Genomic DNA, 19,984 nt, shown 5'->3' with positions numbered 1-19,984 from the left:
TGTAAATGTACATGACCCATGTCATATTACATGACAGCAAACAAATGGCAGTCTTATAACAGTGAAATATCTTTTATAAAAATAAACGCTATTGAGCTTTTCACCATTTTTTTTTCAAACTGTATAGCTTGACTAAACTGCCGACAACAAAAGCGTGCAGCAATTTTGCCCGCACTCATATGCCCATTATACCTCGACATTATAACGAGCCTGATTATATTACCGAAATGCCTTCTCAAATTTGCTAAGAGATTTGCAGTTATTACCCATAAGGACCAGGGGTTGGAATCATGCAAACAAACTAAGTAAGAGTAATTAAATTTGCATTAAGGTTGATATATTCAGTTTGACTCCTTTGCTGCCAAACAGGTATGTGCAGATAAAGTAGTTTCTATTATTCTGTTATCTCTATCTCCCTGCTCTTAAATTGATTCTGCTTTACGTGCTCATCCCTATAATGAACTGACTACTGATAGGAATCAAATTATGCATTTGCGCATATCTAGGCGAATCAATCACGTAAGACTGCAGGAACATTTATGCACCCGCTGTAGATCATTGAACATGATGGAAATTGTCTCAAAGTCTATTATAACTATACAGTTCTATTAATATAATGTGAGTGTCCACTGAAATGGAGAGCAAAATCAAGATGAAATATGGACTAATGTTTTGCAGCTTTTAAATATAAGTAATCCAGTTAAAAAATTGTAGATGTTTTATGTTCATATGGCCGATTCATAAATGGTCCCATCAACTCTACATTTAAGTATCTTGGACTGTAATGGTTTTATAATCTATCACATATATCCATAACAGTACATTATTTAATCCAGCTATTTAATGGATCTTTAAAGAGGATTTTTATTTTTTAACTTTTTTTGTGAACATGCAATACTAATTTCTCTCTCATTCTTCAGCCTCTCCTCAGTACAAATGGCTCTGGAGCAAATTAAGACAGAAGCTCCCTGGATGACGCCATACATCGAGGCAATTGGAAAAACTATAGAGGTCATCCTACAGAATGGCAATCTCCTCCAGAATTCAACTGTAAGCCCTCAGATCATCATGCAGGCTCTGGAGATCACGCTCACCGGAATGAATTTTACAAAGGAAACCATTAATTACATCCTGAGTGGAGACATATTTATGAACCCCAATGGAAGTACAGTTGACAGTTTAATAAAAGAGGTTATCCAGCAAATCATTGGTATGGGATTGCTGGGCGACTGGCCTACCCTTTATGGAGTAATGCAGCAAGTTCTGTATTTGGAAGATACAAGTGGCACCCTATGGAAAACTGTTGATTTTTTCAACTGGCTGTACACTACTCAAGATACCGGACTAAATTTTGTCTTGGAGATCCTCCGCAAGCTATACGAGATAGTAAGAGATGCCCTAACCAAGATGCCACTGCCGTGCCTCTCAAAAACCTTTATTGACCTTTCGGGGAATGTTTTGTACATGCTGAAACAGATCAAACTAACCAGTGACCTCTTCGACCCTGTGGAGCAATATCTAAGCCCACTTAAAATGCAAATTGCTCAGGGACAGAACCTACAAGGTCTTGTGTCCCACACAAGAAATGCCAGAAGAATTGCTAGCGAAGTACAGAGAGAGCCAGTGGATGACTTCCTTGACCTACTTGACATCGACTATCAAGCCTTGCTTGAAGTTCTATCCATTCCACCCACCTCGACTGAAATTCTGGAGACTATTCATGCTTTCTTTGCAAATCCAGACTTGGGTGTCATCCTGAAGGGTTATTTGAGTGAAATGACAGGAAACACAAGTCAGGAGGAAACCATTGACACAGCTCTGAACGTGCTGTCCTACTTGACACTCCCTAGCAATGGACAGCAGTTCTTAGACATGTTCATGGACATTGGTAGTGAAGGGTGGAGTTTGCAGGACCTTGATAAAGTAGAGAAATTTGCAGAGAGCCTAGGAAGAACAATTGACGTGGCCATGGTGCTATCCGACCAGCCACCTCTGAACATTGCTCAAAGAATCGAGCACATGGCCCAACAACTTCAAGCTTTGGTGTCAAAGGGTGGAAATGGCACTGACACTGCTGATATTACCCAGCAGCTGCTGTACACCATCCAAAATCTCATCTCGCTGGGCAATAGCAGCAACGTGGAGTCTGAAGTCGCCAAAATAGTGCTGGGGGCTTCTAGCATGAATATTGGCCATCTGCTGGGGATGAATGACACTAACTGGACTGACAAGTGAGTTTCTTTGAGGTTGTGCTCCCAAGGCTGGTTCCTGGTTATAAGCTCATAACTAGGCCCAGTTTTTCATTTATTTTTCTTGTTCAGTGCATGGTTATTACTTTGCTCTCATAATTTCATCCACCATGGCATTTACCCTGCATAATTGCTTAATTCTTCAGAGAAACATAGTTTATGACTCTGAAAAGAACACGTTCTTGGGGTCATGAAAATAAATGATCATAATCCATAGTAGTATATTTTGATTAAGTTGAGAAACTTTTTGTTAATTAAACTATTCTCTGTTTACATAGGCTGCCTGTGCTGTTGACAAACCTTGCTAATAGCCTTCCAGAAGACCTGCCATATTCTTCTCTTATTAAGTCCATCATGAAAAGTCTGGCCAACGAAACCCAAGGTACATAAATCATCTTGCAAGATCTACTGACCTATAACACTGTTCATTCAGGGGTTTTATTTCCACAATCTTATGTTTCCACAGTTGCATATAGCACGTATACGCATTTTGCATTCAGCCGTGTGAATACATAATTATTTCTTTGCATAATTTGCATTTATTTAGCTCAAGAACAAGATGCATGTGCACAGTAAATGTTGCAGACTCCTGGTTCTCCCTCTGAATAAATTACTCTTAGTAATCCCCACAGACATTAAACAAAGTATGTTGCTTTATGTTTGTGACATTGCAAAGATTTGGTGCTTTTCATAGCAGTGCAGTAAATGGCAGGTTTGAAGTCTGCTTTCTGAAATATTCAGCCAGGAGGCATGTGGCCAGACTGAGTATGAGAAAGCCTTTTAAAGTGCCTGTGCTCTTTAAAATAGCAAATGTTTCTTTCTCCTACCCCACTACTCTCTTTTATATTATCATTATAATGAGAAGCTCACCCCAAAAATGTAAAGGTCATTATTTACTCTTTCTTGTGTCCCTCCAAACCTGTATACAAGTATTATTTTACAATAAAACCTTAAAGTTATTCAAATTATTTTTGTTTTAGGCATAGATTTAACTAAATTTAGTGATGTTTGTGCTTTAAGCAAGAAAATAATTTAACATTGGGATAAAATAATAAACCTAATTAAAAGATACCGTATGGTCTGAAAACAAGTGTCAAATATTACTTTCTCTTCTGAAACAAGATAAGACAAAAGTACTGATTAAGTTTGAGTGAATTTCTAGATTAATTTTCATTTCTAGATTAACTATACTTTTCAAGAGTTAATTTTAAAACATATCATCATGCTGTGCTTCAGAGTGCACCATTTATTCCCTCTGGAGATCTGCAGTTTTTATTCCCCAGTTTCTTTGTCTGCAGCACTCCCTCATTTAAATTGATAAGCTGTTTTACAAGCCTCTCAGTTTGCTTTATATTTTCTTTAATAAAGTTGATGTCTTGTTGAGCATTTAATTTCCCTCATAACTGTCTGATCTTTTATATCGCTTAAGGTGTTGCACACATAAGAGCTGTCAGATCTAAATCAGCACACGGCACCATAAAGCTTTCAATGTCTCTTTTCTAAGGAGTGATTCTTTGCTAGATCATTTGCTGCTTGCTGCACTGTGAGGTTGGCCTGAAAGTGGAGTTAGGTGCAAGTAATGATGCCTGTAGGGAATTTAAGTTACTTTAGCTCTGCACAAGCTTGATCTTTGTTTTCCCTCTTCCATTTCTCTCGCCTCTCTGCAGAAAATCTGCATCTTCTACTGCACGTGATAAACACCGCCTTTGAATTAGGCTCAGCCAACTGGGCAAATGAGAGTTCGGGCATGATACTGGACCACCTGTTAACTAAGGTGAGATTTTTGATGGTTTAAATACAAAAAAGTGACTTTTTTAAAAGCATATGCCAGCAAAAAGTACCATCTTGTTATTATTGCTATGCTTATTCCAGACCAAGTTGTAAAGAGAATACAAAATGACAAATGATTAGGCCATATGACTCATATCCTATATTTCAAGTATTCTGAAGCCAATTTCTTTCATGATAACGTAGGTGTGTGCTCTGGAAAACATGGCTTCTGTGCAGCTAATCACCCAGGCTCTGCCTCTGGGCCCCAGATTGCTGTGTGACACTGTTGTTCCTGCAGTTCAGGCCTTTCATGTGCTCACAACCAACCTGGTGATCCAAAGCAACGACATCTATGATCTGATTTTCCAGACTTTCATTGGAGACCCTAACACTTACAACACAGAAGTGGACTGGTACTGCTTTATATAATGACCTTTAACCTTGTTGTTGTAGCTATGTACTATGTATGTTCAGTAGTGTTGGGGAGCAATTTACTAAAAGTGGCTGTACTACTTACATTGTTAGTTGGGTGAAAGTAGATAAATACTAAAAAAATGTAGCTAAAAAACAATGGTGCAATCTATTCAATTCATTTTTTGTTCACTTCTTCATCTTCAAGCATTGGAAAACCTGATTCATTCTTGTGAATTAGTTCAGACCCCAAATGATAATATAAAAAAAGAAACTAGAAGGAATGCTACTCATGGTTTTACTCTCTGTCTCTTCTCTCTCTCTCTTTCTTTCTTATAAAGGACCTCAACTCTCTCTCAAATTGTGGGCTTCAACGTCTCAACTCTGAAAAATCTTAATATCAATATTTCATCTCCAGGTACGTACCACTGTCGCTTCTATCAAAAGTACTGTGGAAACACAAGTGTTCCTTAGCTATCAAATGGTGGTCCAATCAGTCTTTTTCAACCTTGTCATACGTGCATGTCTGCTCTCTCACTTGTCTTTTGTCTTGCGTTTTGACAGCTGAAGTGAAAGTTTCAGCGCTGCTGAAAAACACCACTCTGTTTGTTCAGGATGTCGAGCGGTATACCAGCTTTCCCCCTCACATTCTTCAGGCTCTATTAGATTACCCTCTACCCAGCAGCAACACGCAGGTACACCACAACTCATGCATACATCAGAGGGGGCTCAAAGGATGTGTCCAAAAATCACTGCTTCACACAGTGTGAGACAGAAACAAAAATAAATTGAATCACACTTTATTCTGAGGAAGATGGGCTCTCCTTTCTGAGTCTTGGTTCCTCCCAAGGATTTTTTCCCCCATCCTTCCTCAACAAATTTGATCATTTTCATTGCCATTGTTGTCTTTTGCTTGCTCACAGAGGGTTGTAGGTCCCAAGCGCAATACGCTTCTATAGCATGTATCTCTTTCTCTCGCCAGTGTGAAGTCTTGTAGAGTGCAAATTTATTGTAATGTGTTCTGTTTGTCATCTCTCTCCTCTTCACAGATCTTGGCATGGTTGGCAAACCTGCACCAGTGCTCAGACCCCTCATCTTTGCAACTGGACCCTGCAGGGCAGGAGATCTTCAGCACCTTCTGTGAACTGTCACATGAATGGTACAGCATCACAATTCTCTTTCTTCGCCATGTGGACACGAAGGCGGCTTTATTCAGGGTAAAGAGCTGGGCACAGAATTTATTGTACATCCAATGAAACAGAAATGCTGCATCTCTCTGTTATAGTTAATAAAATACAAGAAATATTTTGCATAGAGTTATAATGAAACTAAATAATATTGCTTGCTTTTTATGCATTTATTATTATGGATTTTTCTCATTTACGGTTAGATTGGGGCTGTGACAGCCTGAGCTCACTGTTAGCCGTTCAAGATTTTGCTGTACTGTTCGTTTGTAATGAAGAGCCATTTATTATAATCTTTGGTTTGCTTCCATTAAGTTTAAAGTAAAAAGAGAAAATAATATATTTTTTAAATTATTTAATTCAAACAATTAAGTGTGTAATTGACTGGATTATCGAGCCATAGACATAGCCACTTATTTTTATATTTTTAATGTATATAAACCATTTTCTGTTAAATTTCCTGAACAAATAACTATATTATGCAATATACATTACATTGGTGCTGTCTGTCATAACCTTGGAACATTTTGTTGCAGCTGCTGTTGTCCAAAGAAATTCAGGATTTGGTGGCAATCATGCTAGAGATGGTCAAGTTTTTGACAGACATGATGCACAAACTGGTACCTGCCCTTAACAAACTGCAGGAATACCTGACCAACATTGGAGAACTAAACCTGGTGGCCAACCAAGAGTTCCACAGTGTAAGTTTTAATTTCATTTAATTTAATTGAATTTAATTTCATTTTTTAAATAAAACGTGTCTTTGTTTTCTCTTTCCCACAGCTGGTGAGGGGAAAGCGGTCCACAATGTCTAGCAGGGCCACCTTTAGTACCATTGCTCGTGCCTTATGCAAAAACGGCATCCTGACACTGTTCGCCATCGCAAAAGTTCCTATCGTAACCGAGACTGATCCTTCTGTCCAGACGGACCACGAAAGAGAAGAGCTGATTAAGAAGTTCAAAATCCCACCCGATGCTAGTATGAACATATATTCTCAGCGCACAGCTAAATGTGCAATAAAGCATTATGATAATGACCTGTCAGGAATCTGCTTACAGCATATTGAGTTCAGTTTGACGAAGTGCTGTGGTCAGGCTTAATTAATATACTGCTAATGTCCAGGTCCCTTCTGTATGAACCTCTACTTGGATATGGTGAACACTACAGGCGGCGCGGTGGCCTGGGCCTTCCTCAAACCCATGCTGTTAGGACAGATCCTGTACTCACCAGACACACCAGTGACGAGAGAGATCATGAGAAAGGTGCTGGTTTAAAGCATCTTACAAATAAATATTTGGCATCAAGGCTGCATTAACTCTTTCACTGATTTTATATGAGTTTTTTGTATGCATATACAAAGCAAAAATGTGTGATTTTAAATGTTACTTTTTTCAAAAGTTTGAATTTCCAGTTTTCTGCCTTGAAAAAACTGATGAACGTATGATCAAACATGGCAGCACCAAAGAAAAAAAATATAGTTTACTTAAATCAAACAAGTTCCTACAGTACATGATGATGAAACCTATTTAACCATGTTTGCAGAGGCAGGTGTGTAAAACTTGGTAAATGACCGTCTCTGTTGGGAATTGTACGGTTAGCATTGTACAACGTCATTTATTCTCCACAGTTGCTAGGAGACATATTTGCAGAGAATCAGATACCTGCAAAGATAAAGTATATAGGAATAGCCCGCTTCCGACTTGGGATGGACTACAGCATAAATCTGGACTTCTGACTCGCATCTGTACATTCATATCTATTCTCCTTTTAAGATATAGACGGGTAGCCTGGTCGCGAAGCAAGATATTGTGTTTTCTTGTTTTTTTTTTGTAACAAAACATGTCCTTTTTTTCTTGCAGTCAAATTCCACACTGCACCAGTTTGGTGATTTAAAGCTTTATGCGTCTGAATGGATAGAGTCATCATCATATGTGATGCAGTCTGCAAACATCCTGACACAAACCTTGCCAATACTTCAGGTATTCAGTCAAGAGAAAATCAAATAAACATTTTTTATTTGATTTATTTATTTTTCCCCCTTTACTGCATTAACTGCTCTCTTATCAAACTACTCTTCACAGAATTCTCTGCGCAATCCTTTCGTCCAAAACTTCATTCAGACTCAGACCGGCATTGATGTTGCACAAATGAGTGCCACTCTCAACCAATTCTGTAAGTTCTCAACAGTACATGCAATGCTTGCATCATGGTGATGCAACATTATTATTACAAGAAAGTTACTCATTATTATGAGATGTTATTATAACGAGAACATTTCTAATATTTATGATTACAAGTCATTTTTATGAGAAAATTCTCATTATTACGAGTTGCTAAGTCATTATCATGAGAAACTTTTACATTATAATGAAATGTTAAGTCATAAAAATTTGGTGTTTTTTCCCTAAATAACATGTTAACCCATAATTATGATAAAGTTTCTCATTATTTTTATAACTTAAAGAATCATAATTTTACTCAATTGTGGCAGGAATCATAATACAACTGTGGCTTCCATAATACTGATTATTAAAATAATTGATAAATATATTAATAAAGTGAATGTATTAATAAATAAATCAATATTTATTAAGTAGTTTTATATAAAAAAATTGTGGTAACACTTTACTTAAAGTCTGTATGTATAATACATCATAAAAGTAGTTTTAATGCATTAATTATGCCTTGTAATGCAACTTATAATGGATTGTACAACCACAATTAATACATTCAGTTAAGACTTGTCAATTCATTGTTACACTATGCATTTTAAATTCAGTTTATAATTATTTAAGACAAGATACGATGTATTAAAATGCACATTATGAACAATTATAAAGCATTGCACACGTTAATAACCCTTTATAATGCATAATACATAAAGGCTTTAAGTAAAGTGTTACCAAAATAGTTTTTACTATCAATTCTTTCTTGTAAATTCAAATTTACTAATTAAAAAAACCACAGGACCCTGGAGTTTGTCTATTAACTGTTAGCAATGGGAAGAAAAAACAGACATTAACGGTTCACATGGCAAATAAATCACAGACTACCTTCTGTAAATACTGAAATCATGTCTCCCTGAGAAATAATTACTCTCAGAATAGGGCTTATGTCTGTGAGACACACATTTACCTAACCTCCTCTGGGAAAACTATCTCTGTCCGAATGGAGTTTTACAGCCAAGCATTTGACAACTCATGACAAGAGGCAGAGATGCATTGCTCCTATACACAAGAGTCTTATCCTAAATCTGCAGTGGCTTGAACAGTTTTTCTAACTCTCTCTGCAGCAAACATGACAGTCCTTTTAGAGAAAAACAAGTTTATCATGGAGCAGATCACCACCCTCTCCATGCTGATGATGAACCTTTCCTCCTGTGTCAACTTCGACCGCTACCGAGCCTTCAACTCCACTGATGAACTCGACGAGCAGGCGGAGAGACTGGCTCAAAACCGTGAGCTCTACGCCAGTGAGTTCACACACACACACACACACACACACACACTCTCATCAGGAGATACCTCTTCAACTGACTACTCCACTCATGGGTTTGGTGATACTCTCAGTTGAGGACAGCACAGGCACTCTGGCTGTAAAGTCTGTAATTCAATGCAATTCGATTCAATTCCATTGAGATATAGATTTCCACTGTTATCGAGGAGCAGCAGGCCTTTGAGGTTACTATGACAACAGATCACTTCCCTTTTATACACATGAGCTTTGCTCATCTTCACAGGCATTATTTTCAAACTTCCTGAGGAGACCTCCAGCAGCCTGCCCCCGAACATCGACTACACCATCCGAATGAACATCGAGAATGTCATGCGCACCGACCGCGCACGGAATCCCTTCTGGGTGAAAGCTGCCTTCATGTCAGCTATGAAGACCCAGCGGTACAACCGAGGCTTCGTGTACCTGCAGGAGAGCATTGAGAGAGCCATCATTGAAATGCAGACGGGTAAAGCCACAGATGGGCTTGCGGTCCAGATGCAGGCATTCCCTTATCCCTGCTACTACAAGGATGAGTGAGTGTCTCATAAGCACAAACCCTACATGCGCACTGAGCGTCTCATATGAAGACTGAGATGGTACACCATACAGTACCACTTGTGTCAGAAACTTAGGTGTTTGGTTCGACAATAACCTCAAATTTGATAAGCAGATAAGTTTCGTTGTTAAGTGCTGTTTTTATTATATCCGGCTTCTCTGTGAAGTGAAATCATTTCTATCATTAAAGAAGCTTGAAATCGCAATACATGCATTTGTTACATCTAGGCTTGACTACTGTAATTCTCTGTACATTGGTGTTCCTTAGTCCTGTGTCTCTCGTCTGCAGTTAGTCCAGAACGCAGCAGCTCAGCTTCTTACTGGAAAGCGCAAATACGAGAGTATTACACCGGTTTTAATCTCACTTCATTGGCTTCCAGTAAAGTACAGAATTTATTTAAAAATTCTACTGTTTGTTTTTAAATCTCTTCACAATCTGGTGCCACTGTGCTTAACCGAGTTGTTCTCATACTTTGTCGAGATCGCTCAGATCTACTAATTCTGACCTGCTGCATGTTCCTAGGACAAGGCTAAAAACAAGAGGTGACCGTGCCTTTTCTGTTGTTGGCCCAAAACTTTGGAATAGTCTCCCCTCTTGCATCAGAACTGGTCCAGCCTTGTCTCTTTTAAATCCACTCTAAAGACCTATTTTTCTCGTTGGCGTTTGATATTCCATGACAAATTGTCTCTGCCCTTGCTTTTGGAACGCCACACATTTTTATAGCTATTATATTGTTTTAAAAAGGTGTATTTTCTTTTATTTCTTTCTCTCTTCCTCTCTCTCTGTTGCTGTGTTTTAATATGCCTATTGTTTGTGTAGTGTTGTAAAGAACTTTGGTTATCTCCGGTTGTTTTTAAACTGTGCTATATAAATAAAATTGTATTGTATTGTATGGTCACGCAAGAGGTGGTATCAAATAATCAACAGTTTACACCAACACTGATCATCTGCTCCGTTTTGTTCATTAGAAATAACTCTAGTAGGATGAATGTCTAGTATTTCATAAAAATACTAGATTTGCATTTGTTTAATAAAACAGCATTGCTTGCTAGGCAGCTAAACAATTTTGTAAGCTTAGGTTTGGCTTTGGTTCCGTTTAGATGAAGTGCTGGATCAGAGCTGTTGTCATGGCACTGAATTTTCCTTTGGCTGTGTATGAGAATCAACATAAATAACATCATAATTACTTTTTTTTTTGCTATGTAAAGGTGGCTTTAGATGTTTTAGATTGTGGATTTTAGACAGAAGCCAGTGTTGTTATTTAAAAAGAAAGAAAGAAAAAAAAAACTCGAGTTAAAATAAATAATATCTAAAAATGAGAAATCTTGCCTGTGCAAGTTAAAGTATTAAAATTATTAATACTAAAACTTTAATAAATATAAATTAAAGCTACATAGAAATAATAAATAACACAATTAACACAAACACAAAAATGAAAATGGCTAAATCAAATAAAAATAAATTAACAATTAAAATGAAAAGATAAAATATATATAAAAAATCTAAATAATAAATCCTATAACAGTATATTCATAATACTAAAATAACACTAACAGATGCTAGAATGAGAAGATGGATGCAATATAATGACAAGCTTTTTCCAAAGAAAATGGATTGCTAACAAAATTAACGTCTGTATTACAATAGTTGCAGAAGTTCAATACTGTGGGTCATCAATTTAGACTTTTAATTACATCGTTAATCAAAGAGGTACTTGACTTAAGTTAGTCAATTCATCGGTTCTTCATCAACATTTGAAGTTATATAGAGTGATATGCATAACAAATGTGCCCTTCACCTGCTAATCTCAAATCTTTCTACTCCCAGCTATCTCAACAGCATTGCTTTTGCCTTCCCAATGGCTCTCATGATTTCCTGGGTGCTGTTTGTTGCCCACTTTGTGAAAAAACTCGTCCATGAGAGAGAACTGCGACTTCATGAGGTATGGAACCAAAGCATAATTTTTCTTTAGTCTTTTCCCACAATCTTTAATTAGCTTTCTAAAGTCTTTTCACTCTTCCCACAGTACATGAAAATGATGGGGGTCAATCCCATCAGCCACTTCTTTGCCTGGTTAATTGAAAGTGCTGTGTTCCTGCTGGCGACCGTGATCATCCTCACTATCATTTTGAAAGCTGGCGGCATCCTTCCTCACAGCAATGGCTTCGTGCTCTTCCTCTACCTTTGTGACTATGGCTTCAGCATCCTTGCAATCAGCTTCCTGGTCAGCTCCTTCTTCGATAAGACCAACATCGCCGGGCTGAGCGGCAGCCTTATCTATGTCATCTGTTTCTTCCCCTTCATCGTGCTGATCCACTTGGAGGACAATCTATCCTTCAGTGTGAAGAGCGCTCTGGTCTGTACTGCATTTAAATCAGTTTGCAATTTAACATGATTGCCAAAAAATGACATTCAGTTTGAAGTTATAACTTTTATTCTTTTCTTTGTGATTTGTAAAACACTGTTCTGTCATGGTGGGGATCTTTTTGCATCTTATATTTTTTATTTAGACATTATTTAGTATGTTTATTAGGTCATTTCTCTCAATATAGGGTTCAGGTTTTACTATTACTGCAGGAACCAAATATTCTCACACACGCACAAAAGTTCCAAGAACAGCATGTTTTCTCAGAAATGCAGGAAGAAATTCTTTACAGATAATTTATTTATAAATCAAAGCCAGGCGGGACATTTAACAAAAGTCATTTGCATTCGTTGAATGGTGAAATGTAATTATCATAGCAGCTCCACAAGTGAAATATCACCCACAAATGTGAAACCGCATCAGTCGTAGAAATGTTAATGCGAACACCAGCAGAGGACTAATGCGCAGGCCGTGGCAGCGGCAAAAACATCTTTATATGTAATATGTCCACGAAGAGCGGGGGTTAAAAAGTTGTTTTGTTGAATTATTGCAGAATTGCATATCCATGCTGCCATTTTCTTTGTTTTGATCTGGTTTTGTGCAAATGAGGCGAGTTAAAAGTGCTGTTGCAGGAATTTACCTCAAGTCAATATTGTTATATCCATATGGACATATATTTTACTGTAGTTTTATCCACGAAACGTCTCAGGTTACTCGAGTAACGTCTCGGTTACGTACGTAACCCTCGTTCCCTGATGGAGGGAACGGAGACGTTATGTCGTGACGACATTAGGGGATTTACTTGGAAGCCCCAATCATCTCTGACTTAAGAGAAAACGCCAATGAATATTGGCTAGTGGAATTTGCATACCTGAGCCACTCCCCGTGCATACGGGTATAAAAGGGCGACAGGTGCATCCACTCGTCAGGTTTTCCGCTGAGGAGCCGAGAACGTGTCCCTGGCAACCAGCGATGGTTCAAGATTGTGGCATGGGGACATAGCGTCTCCGTTACCTCCATCAGGGAACGAGGGTTACGTACGTAACCGAGACGTTCCCTATCTGTCGGTCACTACGAGTTGTGTCGTGACGACATTAGGGGTCTATGGAAAGCGCCACAACCTGAACCCCGTCACGACCTTATGGCATGCAGATGTTGACAAGCCAGCGCAGGTGGGAAGGTTGTCCAGAACCCAAAGGAGGAGATGGTGTGCATGCCTGTTTAGGGTGCGCGACCGTTAACCCCCTTGGCGATTTATATGGGATACTACCACCATGTTGTCCATCCTGACAATCACATGACACCCCCTGAGAGAGGGGAGAAAGTGAATCAGTGCCAGGAAGATGGCTCTCAGCTCCAAACCCTGCACTCCGGCCTGCCCTCGGCCTGCCCCCAGCCTGTCAGGGATGCGTCCGTAGTGACCATTTTTTTTTTTTTTTTTTTTTTTTTACTGCACAGGAATTTAATTTTATTTATTTATTTATTTATTTTTTAAGTTGTCTCTTCTGCTGAAAAGCCTGCATTTATTTGATCCAAAGTACAGCAAAAATAAGTAAGATTATGAAATATTTTTACTATTTAAAATAAGTGCTTTCTATTTTTTTTTTTTTTTTTTTTTTTTTTTTTTTTTGCCGACGGTGAATCGCCCCCATTCTGACTCCACTCTGGAGAAAAAGGGGGTCCTGCCATATTAAAAGGGTGCGAAAGCAACTGCGCGACACCCTTACTAGGTGAGTGGCTGGTCCTGTGGAGCAGACCCCTAAAAGTTTCATCCACCAAAGGAACGGCCTCATGTGGAGCAAACCCAGGGGCAGCACAGGGGAGGCTGCGGCCATGAGGCCTAAGAGCCTGCAACAAGTGCTCACGGAGACATGATGATCTAGCTTGAAGCGGGCCAAACATGTATTGAGGCTGGAAATCCGGGCAGGAGCCAGATGGGCCTGCATTTGAACGGATTCCAAGTGAACTCCCAAAAACACAGTTTGTTGAGAAGGGGAAAGAACACTCTTCTTGGTGTTCATTCTGAGGCCAAGGGCACGAATGGAGTGGGCCAGAATTAGCCAATCGTCCAGGTAGTTGAGTACACGAATGCCCTGGAGCCTCAAAGGGGCCAGAGCAGCATCCATGCACTTTGTGAACATCCTCGGTGCCAAAGCCAGGCCAAAGGGAAGAACCTTGTATTGGTAAGCCTTCCCTCCAAAAGCGAACCGAAGGAACTTCCTGTGCCGCCAAACGACCTGAATATGAAAATAGGCATCTTTCAGGTCGACAGTGACAAACCAGTCTCCCTCTCGAATGTGAGACATAATAGTCTTCAATGTCAGCATCTTTAATTTCTTTTTTTTAAAGGGAGAGGTTCAGACGACGCAGGTCTAGAATAGGTCGTAGACCGCCGTCCCTCTTTGGCACAAGAAAATAGCGACTGAAAAAGCCTCGTTCCAGGTCCGATTGAGGGACTTCCTCTATTGCCCTCTTGAGGAGGAGGGAAGACAGTTCCTGCTGTAGCACAGAAGCCCTTGAGGCGCTGCTTACTACGGTCAGGTGAACCCCGTCGAAGCGGTGTGTAGCCGAACAAAACTGTGCGGAGAACCCAAGGTGACACCCCTGGTAGATGCTCCCATTCGTGAAAGAAATGCGATAGAGGAAGCAGAGTTTTGTAGCCTTGAAGACATACCTGTGTTAGGGTGTCGAGAAGGTCTGGAGGGGGAGTAGTTGTCCACCAAGAAGGAAAGCCTATGGCGTCCTCGTTCAGGATGAGGGAGTCCACGGGGACTGATGTACTGGACTGAAAAGCGGCCGGTACGGGGCCTGTAGGCTGTGGGAGAGAACCGAACGTGTCTCTTATCACACGAGCCACGGGTGATGAAGGAACAGGTAGTACGGGGAAAAAGCCTAACGCGTCTCCCGACTGCCACACTGGAAGAGATAGAAGATGGCCGTTTGCTGCATCACAGAGATTTGAATGAGGAGAGTGTGTTAGAGGCGGGCAGAAACGTTTGAACGGTCTGGCCCTGCCTCGTGAGGTTTCTGGAAAAAGCTCTCCTCAACCTTACTCGAGAGTCAGGAGCGACTCGATGGAGCTGAAGCGGCAGGCCTTTTTTGTCGGGCCGTTTCAGATCAATCCGCCTGCGAGGTCGCCAGTGGGGCAATGGTTGGCCGCGGGCTCCCCAGACCGTGGTCGGAGGGGGATGAGCCGGGGCGCTGCTCCTACTGGCGGTCTCTGTCCTGGGCAAGGAGCGCTTTCTAGACAAGGAAGAGGAGAGGGTGTTAGAGCGGACCCTCGTCCTCCTGGGCATAAACTGCCTGAGGGCAGCTGACTGAGACTTGGTGGACCGAAACTTCTCCACTACAGAGCTGACTGCCTCCCCAAATAGTCCAGTTTGGGAAATGGAAGCGTCAAGGAGAAAAAAATTATCTTTCTCACGAATCTCTGTGAGATTAAGCCATAGGTGGCACTCTGCAGCTACTGAGCCTTGGTGAAGGAGAAAGGCGGGAGGAGAAAGCTGTTTCCAGGATCTGGAGACCTCGTGATGCAGATCGCTAAATAATGGTAGCTTCCTCCATTTAGGCCTTGAATTTGGGCCGCTAAGGAATCGCTCGTCCTGTTTAGACGACTGAGATTCGCGGGGCTCGTCGGGCCAATCAATAGAGAGCTTTTCAGTGGCGTGCGAAAGCATGTCCACAAGCTCTGAGTAGGCCGCAGAAGGCCATGCTTCCTGGCCGCTAGGCGGGAAAGCATCGGCTAAAGCAGGCCCGAAATCCTCAAAGTCGGATGCTGCTGTGAATAACACATCATCTAGCCCGAAGGAAACGGCGCTGTGTGCCTCCGGGCTAGGACATAAATACTCATGTGCGAATTCAACCGGTGAAATCTAGTGCGGAGGGTTTTGAGACGGAAGTTTTGCAGAATTTGCATTTCGAGATACCGTAAACCGCCTCGCGCATGCGAGAAACCCATACATTTAACACACTTACTGTGCGGGTCGTCACTCGCGATGAAGCGAGAACACGGCAGCTGACAGCGACGATACTCCATGGCACTTCACCGCAAGGAGAACAGAGTTCCATTACTGCAGTCGCCTAAGTGCTAACAAAGAAATCCCAAGAGAAAATGATCGAAATCGGGCCAGAAAAATCTCAACAGAAGGGCTAATATGGCTGTTTTGTGAAGGCAGAGAAATCTGAGGAGCAGATGGTGCGTTTGCCAGTATAAGGAGGTGACGTAAGAACGTCGAAGACGGCATCTGCGCCATCAGCCAATGAATTGGCATGATTCTATAAAGGCTTCAGACAATCAGCACGCCCAGGGACATTCCCAAAGCGTCTTAGCTTACGCAGCGTTGAGTGAACCTATGAAAGAGAACCCATTAATTACACATTATTTTGTTAAAAATTAATTCTTAAATGCATTATTGTTTTAACTACAGTTTATTCACCACTAAAGGAAGAGTTCACCCCAAATATACAAATTATTTATTCACCATGTCATTCCAAACCAGTTGGACTTGAAACAATTCACCTTTTGTAAGAAAGTAATATAAGTGACATGATGGTGAGTAAATGATGACAGAATTCGATTTTGGGTGAGCTAGTCTTTTAAATGTTTTAATCGATTGTCAGCTGTAGTATAAATCTCACAGTGTTTGTTTTTGGTCCACAGAGTCTCTTTTCTCCGACATGCTTCAGTTACGCCAGCCAGTATATTTCCCGCTATGAAAAACAGGAAGAAGGTATGCCGACACAAACCCCTCAGACCGCCTATAATTAGTGTTTGTTTGAGATAATTACATTGACTGAATGCATTGTGTACTTACACCTCAGGCATCCAGTGGAGCAACATGTATATCTCTTCTCTGGCTGGTGACACTTCCTCCTTCGGTTGGCTCTGCTGGCTGCTCCTCATCGACTCAGTAATATATTTTATCATTGGGATTTACATCCGCATGGTCTTCCCAGGTAGGTGTGAGTTGCTCAGTTGAGAAACTCATCAGATTTTGTTTGTGGGGTCAAGTAAAAAGAAACAATATTAAATTTTAGAAGTGGAGGTATAATATTATTGTTTAATCTATTTTTCTCTTAATCAGGAAAGTATGGCATTGGTGTTCCGTGGTACTTCCCAGTGACTCGGTCCTTCTGGACAGATATGTTCAGCTGCTGTAGCAGAACACCAAAGAAAATAGGCAGAGGGCTGCTCTTTACTAACATGATGCACGAACAAAACAACACTGATAAGAGCAAAGGTACATTATTACACAGTGCTTTGGAATACTTGATTCTGATTGTTCTGTAGCAGCATTGAGAGGTAAAGTACTTTTGTATGAGTGCATATCTGTATATTTGATAATTGTCTGTGGCAACATATAGTATTGGTGCTATCGTCATGTTTCTCGTTTTACTTTTTTTTTTTTAAACCAATGCAAGTTAGATTAGTTAAGTGGTGCAATGATTATAGACTGAAGTAGAAACAGAGGAAGACATGTTATATTGGAGCTAAATATTCCATTACAGTAGATTACCTGCACTGCCATTCAGAGGTTGGTAAGATTTTTGAAGGTTTTTAAAAGAAGCCTCTTAGGCTCACAAAGGCTGCATTTATTTGATTATAAACAGTAAAAGCAGTAATATTGTGAAACTGTAACGTATCTGTTTCTGTTTAGTTTCCTTTTTGCCCATATTTGGTTCTTCCTGTTTTAGTTAGTGTCCTAGTTTTGTTAATCAGTTATCGTCATCACCTGTGTTCTATTAATTACCTTGTTTCCTCGTTTGTTCCTCTCCCTTATAAGTCCTCAGTTCTGCCTTTGTGTTTGTCTGATCTTGAGTTAACAAAGTGTTGAAGTGCGTTGAAGCTATTTGATTAAAGATTCCTCTTTTGTTTATTCCTTCGTCGTGCGCCTTATTCATCCACAACCACTGACCGTTACAGAAACATTAAAAATAAGTTTTTTTATTTTTATAGTTTTTAAAATGTAATTATTCATGAGAGCTGAATTATTCAAATTTGTAATTTTCAAGTGATAAAGAAACATCTCTTCTTACTATCAATATCAAACTAGTTTATAATATAATACCTTTTAATTTTAGGAATCTCTTTCAATAGAAAGTTCACAAGAACAGGATTTATTTGATTTTTAAATGTCACTTTTGATCAATGTAATGTCACTTTATAAATAAAAGTATTATTTTCTTTCAAAGAATATATTACTGATATTAAGATAAGAATATTACTGATCAAACTTTTGAGCATCTGAGAGATTTGCTTCAGATCTATTTGCTCAAATATACTTGCACACTCTACCTTCTTTGAAGGTGACACAGATTGTAATTGTAGGATAAATTTTAATCCTTTCAATTTCTGTGATATTTTAGCATCTTTGCTTCTCTTAATCTATGTCCCTGTAGGTAAAAGTAGCATGGCGGTTAATGGAGAAGAAGACTTCTCAGGACTGCCTGTTGGAGTCTCTCTGTATGGCCTGACAAAGACCTATGGCAACCGGCATGCTGTAGACAATCTGAACCTTTCCTTCTATGAGGGACATGTCACCTCTCTGCTGGGTCACAATGGAGCTGGAAAAACCACCACTATGTAAGAGCATAACAGCATATTGCATCTTCAAAAAAAAAAAACTATTAACTAGCTATTGGTTTTAATAAGCATAAAAAATATTTTTCATTTTGAAAAAATGTGTTTTCTTGTTTCAGGTCACTTCTGACAGGGTTGTTTGCACCCACCAGCGGCACCATTGAGGTGTATAGTATGGATATGCAGACGTCTATAGATGATGTGCGTAAGGAGATGGGCGTGTGCATGCAGTATGATGTCCTGTTTGACCACCTTACCACAAAGGAACACCTGCTGCTATATGCTCAGATTAAAGCTCCCCACTGGACCAAACAGGAAGTGAACGAACAAGTGCGAAGGTAAGTTTCAGTACTCGTCTTACAGTATGTTATTATGTTGTTCTGTCCCTTAAAGAAAATAACTTTTTACAGAAGCTATATGTTATCTTAATTTATATTACATGTAGGTTTCCAATGTGCCCTTAATGGTGTTGGGGAAGCTACTTTAACCTACTTAGAACTACTTTACTTTAAAACTGAAGCTTCCCACACTACAACCTACTCTTAATTTAAAGAAGTTCAGCTGCCAAGTTAAACTACTTTATGCTCTTTAAAGGAATAGTTCACCCAAAAATGAAAGTTTTGTCATCATTTACTTACCCTCATGTCGATTCAAACCTGTATGAGTTTCTTTCTTATGTTGAACATAAAAGAAGATATTTTGAAGAATGCTGGTAACCAAACAGTTGATGGTCCCCATTGACTTCCATAGTATTTATTTTCCTTCTGTGTAAGTAAATGGTGACTAACAACTGTTTGGCTCTTCAAAATATCTTCTTTTGTGTTCAACATAAGAAAGAAACTTATACAGGTTTGGAATGACATGATGGTAATGATCTGGCTTAGAGGTTATCATCAGCTAAATGAGAAATTTGCATTAACATGGTCCCTCTTTTTCCTGTCTTAGAATCCTAATGGAAACAGACATGCACGCCCACCGCCACAAGCGTGTCGGCACCCTGTCAGGAGGTATGAAAAGGAAGCTATCCATCTCCATTGCCTTCATTGGAGGCTCACGGCTGGTGGTGCTAGATGAGCCGACCACTGGGGTGGATCCCTGTTCCCGACGCAGCATCTGGGACATTGTCCTTCAGCACAAGCAAGGTGAAATCCCCTTGCAATTCAGACCAGGGTGAAAATAATCTCCTGGCTTGTACCTGTAGCAAACTCCCCAAAGGACTTTGTTCTTATCGGGTATCTGACACTTGGTATAGAATTGAATTAGGCTTGAATGGATTTTCTCAAGGTGCGTGCAGTCAGATCCAGACAAGGAAAAATCCAGACGCAGATGTAGTAATGACTGATTGTTATCCGTCATGCTCCCTCTGATGTTTA

At 39.9% G+C, this 19,984-nt stretch overlaps 1 protein-coding gene across 1 annotated transcript in view; it reads left to right on the top strand.

Moving 5' to 3' along the window:
* Positions 1 to 926: 926 nt before the first annotated feature.
* Positions 927 to 19,984, top strand: part of LOC306877311 (glucosylceramide transporter ABCA12-like) — a 43,491-nt gene continuing 24,433 nt past the window's right edge. Inside the window, exons 1-22 of the mRNA XM_079429012.1 lie at positions 927 to 2,231; positions 2,528 to 2,631; positions 3,917 to 4,023; positions 4,224 to 4,432; positions 4,772 to 4,848; positions 4,995 to 5,125; positions 5,480 to 5,647; positions 6,151 to 6,315; positions 6,398 to 6,593; positions 6,738 to 6,877; positions 7,475 to 7,594; positions 7,697 to 7,787; positions 8,908 to 9,087; positions 9,355 to 9,643; positions 11,494 to 11,608; positions 11,693 to 12,022; positions 16,692 to 16,761; positions 16,853 to 16,987; positions 17,116 to 17,271; positions 18,431 to 18,614; positions 18,731 to 18,949; positions 19,557 to 19,753. Of these exons, the coding sequence (XP_079285138.1) occupies positions 937 to 2,231; positions 2,528 to 2,631; positions 3,917 to 4,023; positions 4,224 to 4,432; positions 4,772 to 4,848; positions 4,995 to 5,125; positions 5,480 to 5,647; positions 6,151 to 6,315; positions 6,398 to 6,593; positions 6,738 to 6,877; positions 7,475 to 7,594; positions 7,697 to 7,787; positions 8,908 to 9,087; positions 9,355 to 9,643; positions 11,494 to 11,608; positions 11,693 to 12,022; positions 16,692 to 16,761; positions 16,853 to 16,987; positions 17,116 to 17,271; positions 18,431 to 18,614; positions 18,731 to 18,949; positions 19,557 to 19,753 (4,678 nt within the window). The 5' untranslated portion in view covers positions 927 to 936. The remainder of the gene's footprint in view (positions 2,232 to 2,527; positions 2,632 to 3,916; positions 4,024 to 4,223; positions 4,433 to 4,771; positions 4,849 to 4,994; positions 5,126 to 5,479; positions 5,648 to 6,150; positions 6,316 to 6,397; positions 6,594 to 6,737; positions 6,878 to 7,474; positions 7,595 to 7,696; positions 7,788 to 8,907; positions 9,088 to 9,354; positions 9,644 to 11,493; positions 11,609 to 11,692; positions 12,023 to 16,691; positions 16,762 to 16,852; positions 16,988 to 17,115; positions 17,272 to 18,430; positions 18,615 to 18,730; positions 18,950 to 19,556; positions 19,754 to 19,984) is intronic.

The sequence above is a fragment of the Barbus barbus genome (assembly GCF_936440315.1).
Source record: "Barbus barbus genome assembly, chromosome: 11".
Lineage (NCBI taxonomy): Eukaryota > Metazoa > Chordata > Actinopteri > Cypriniformes > Cyprinidae > Barbus > Barbus barbus.
The sequence above is the reverse complement of the archived record's forward strand: the minus strand, read 5'-3'. Positions and strand labels throughout refer to the sequence as shown.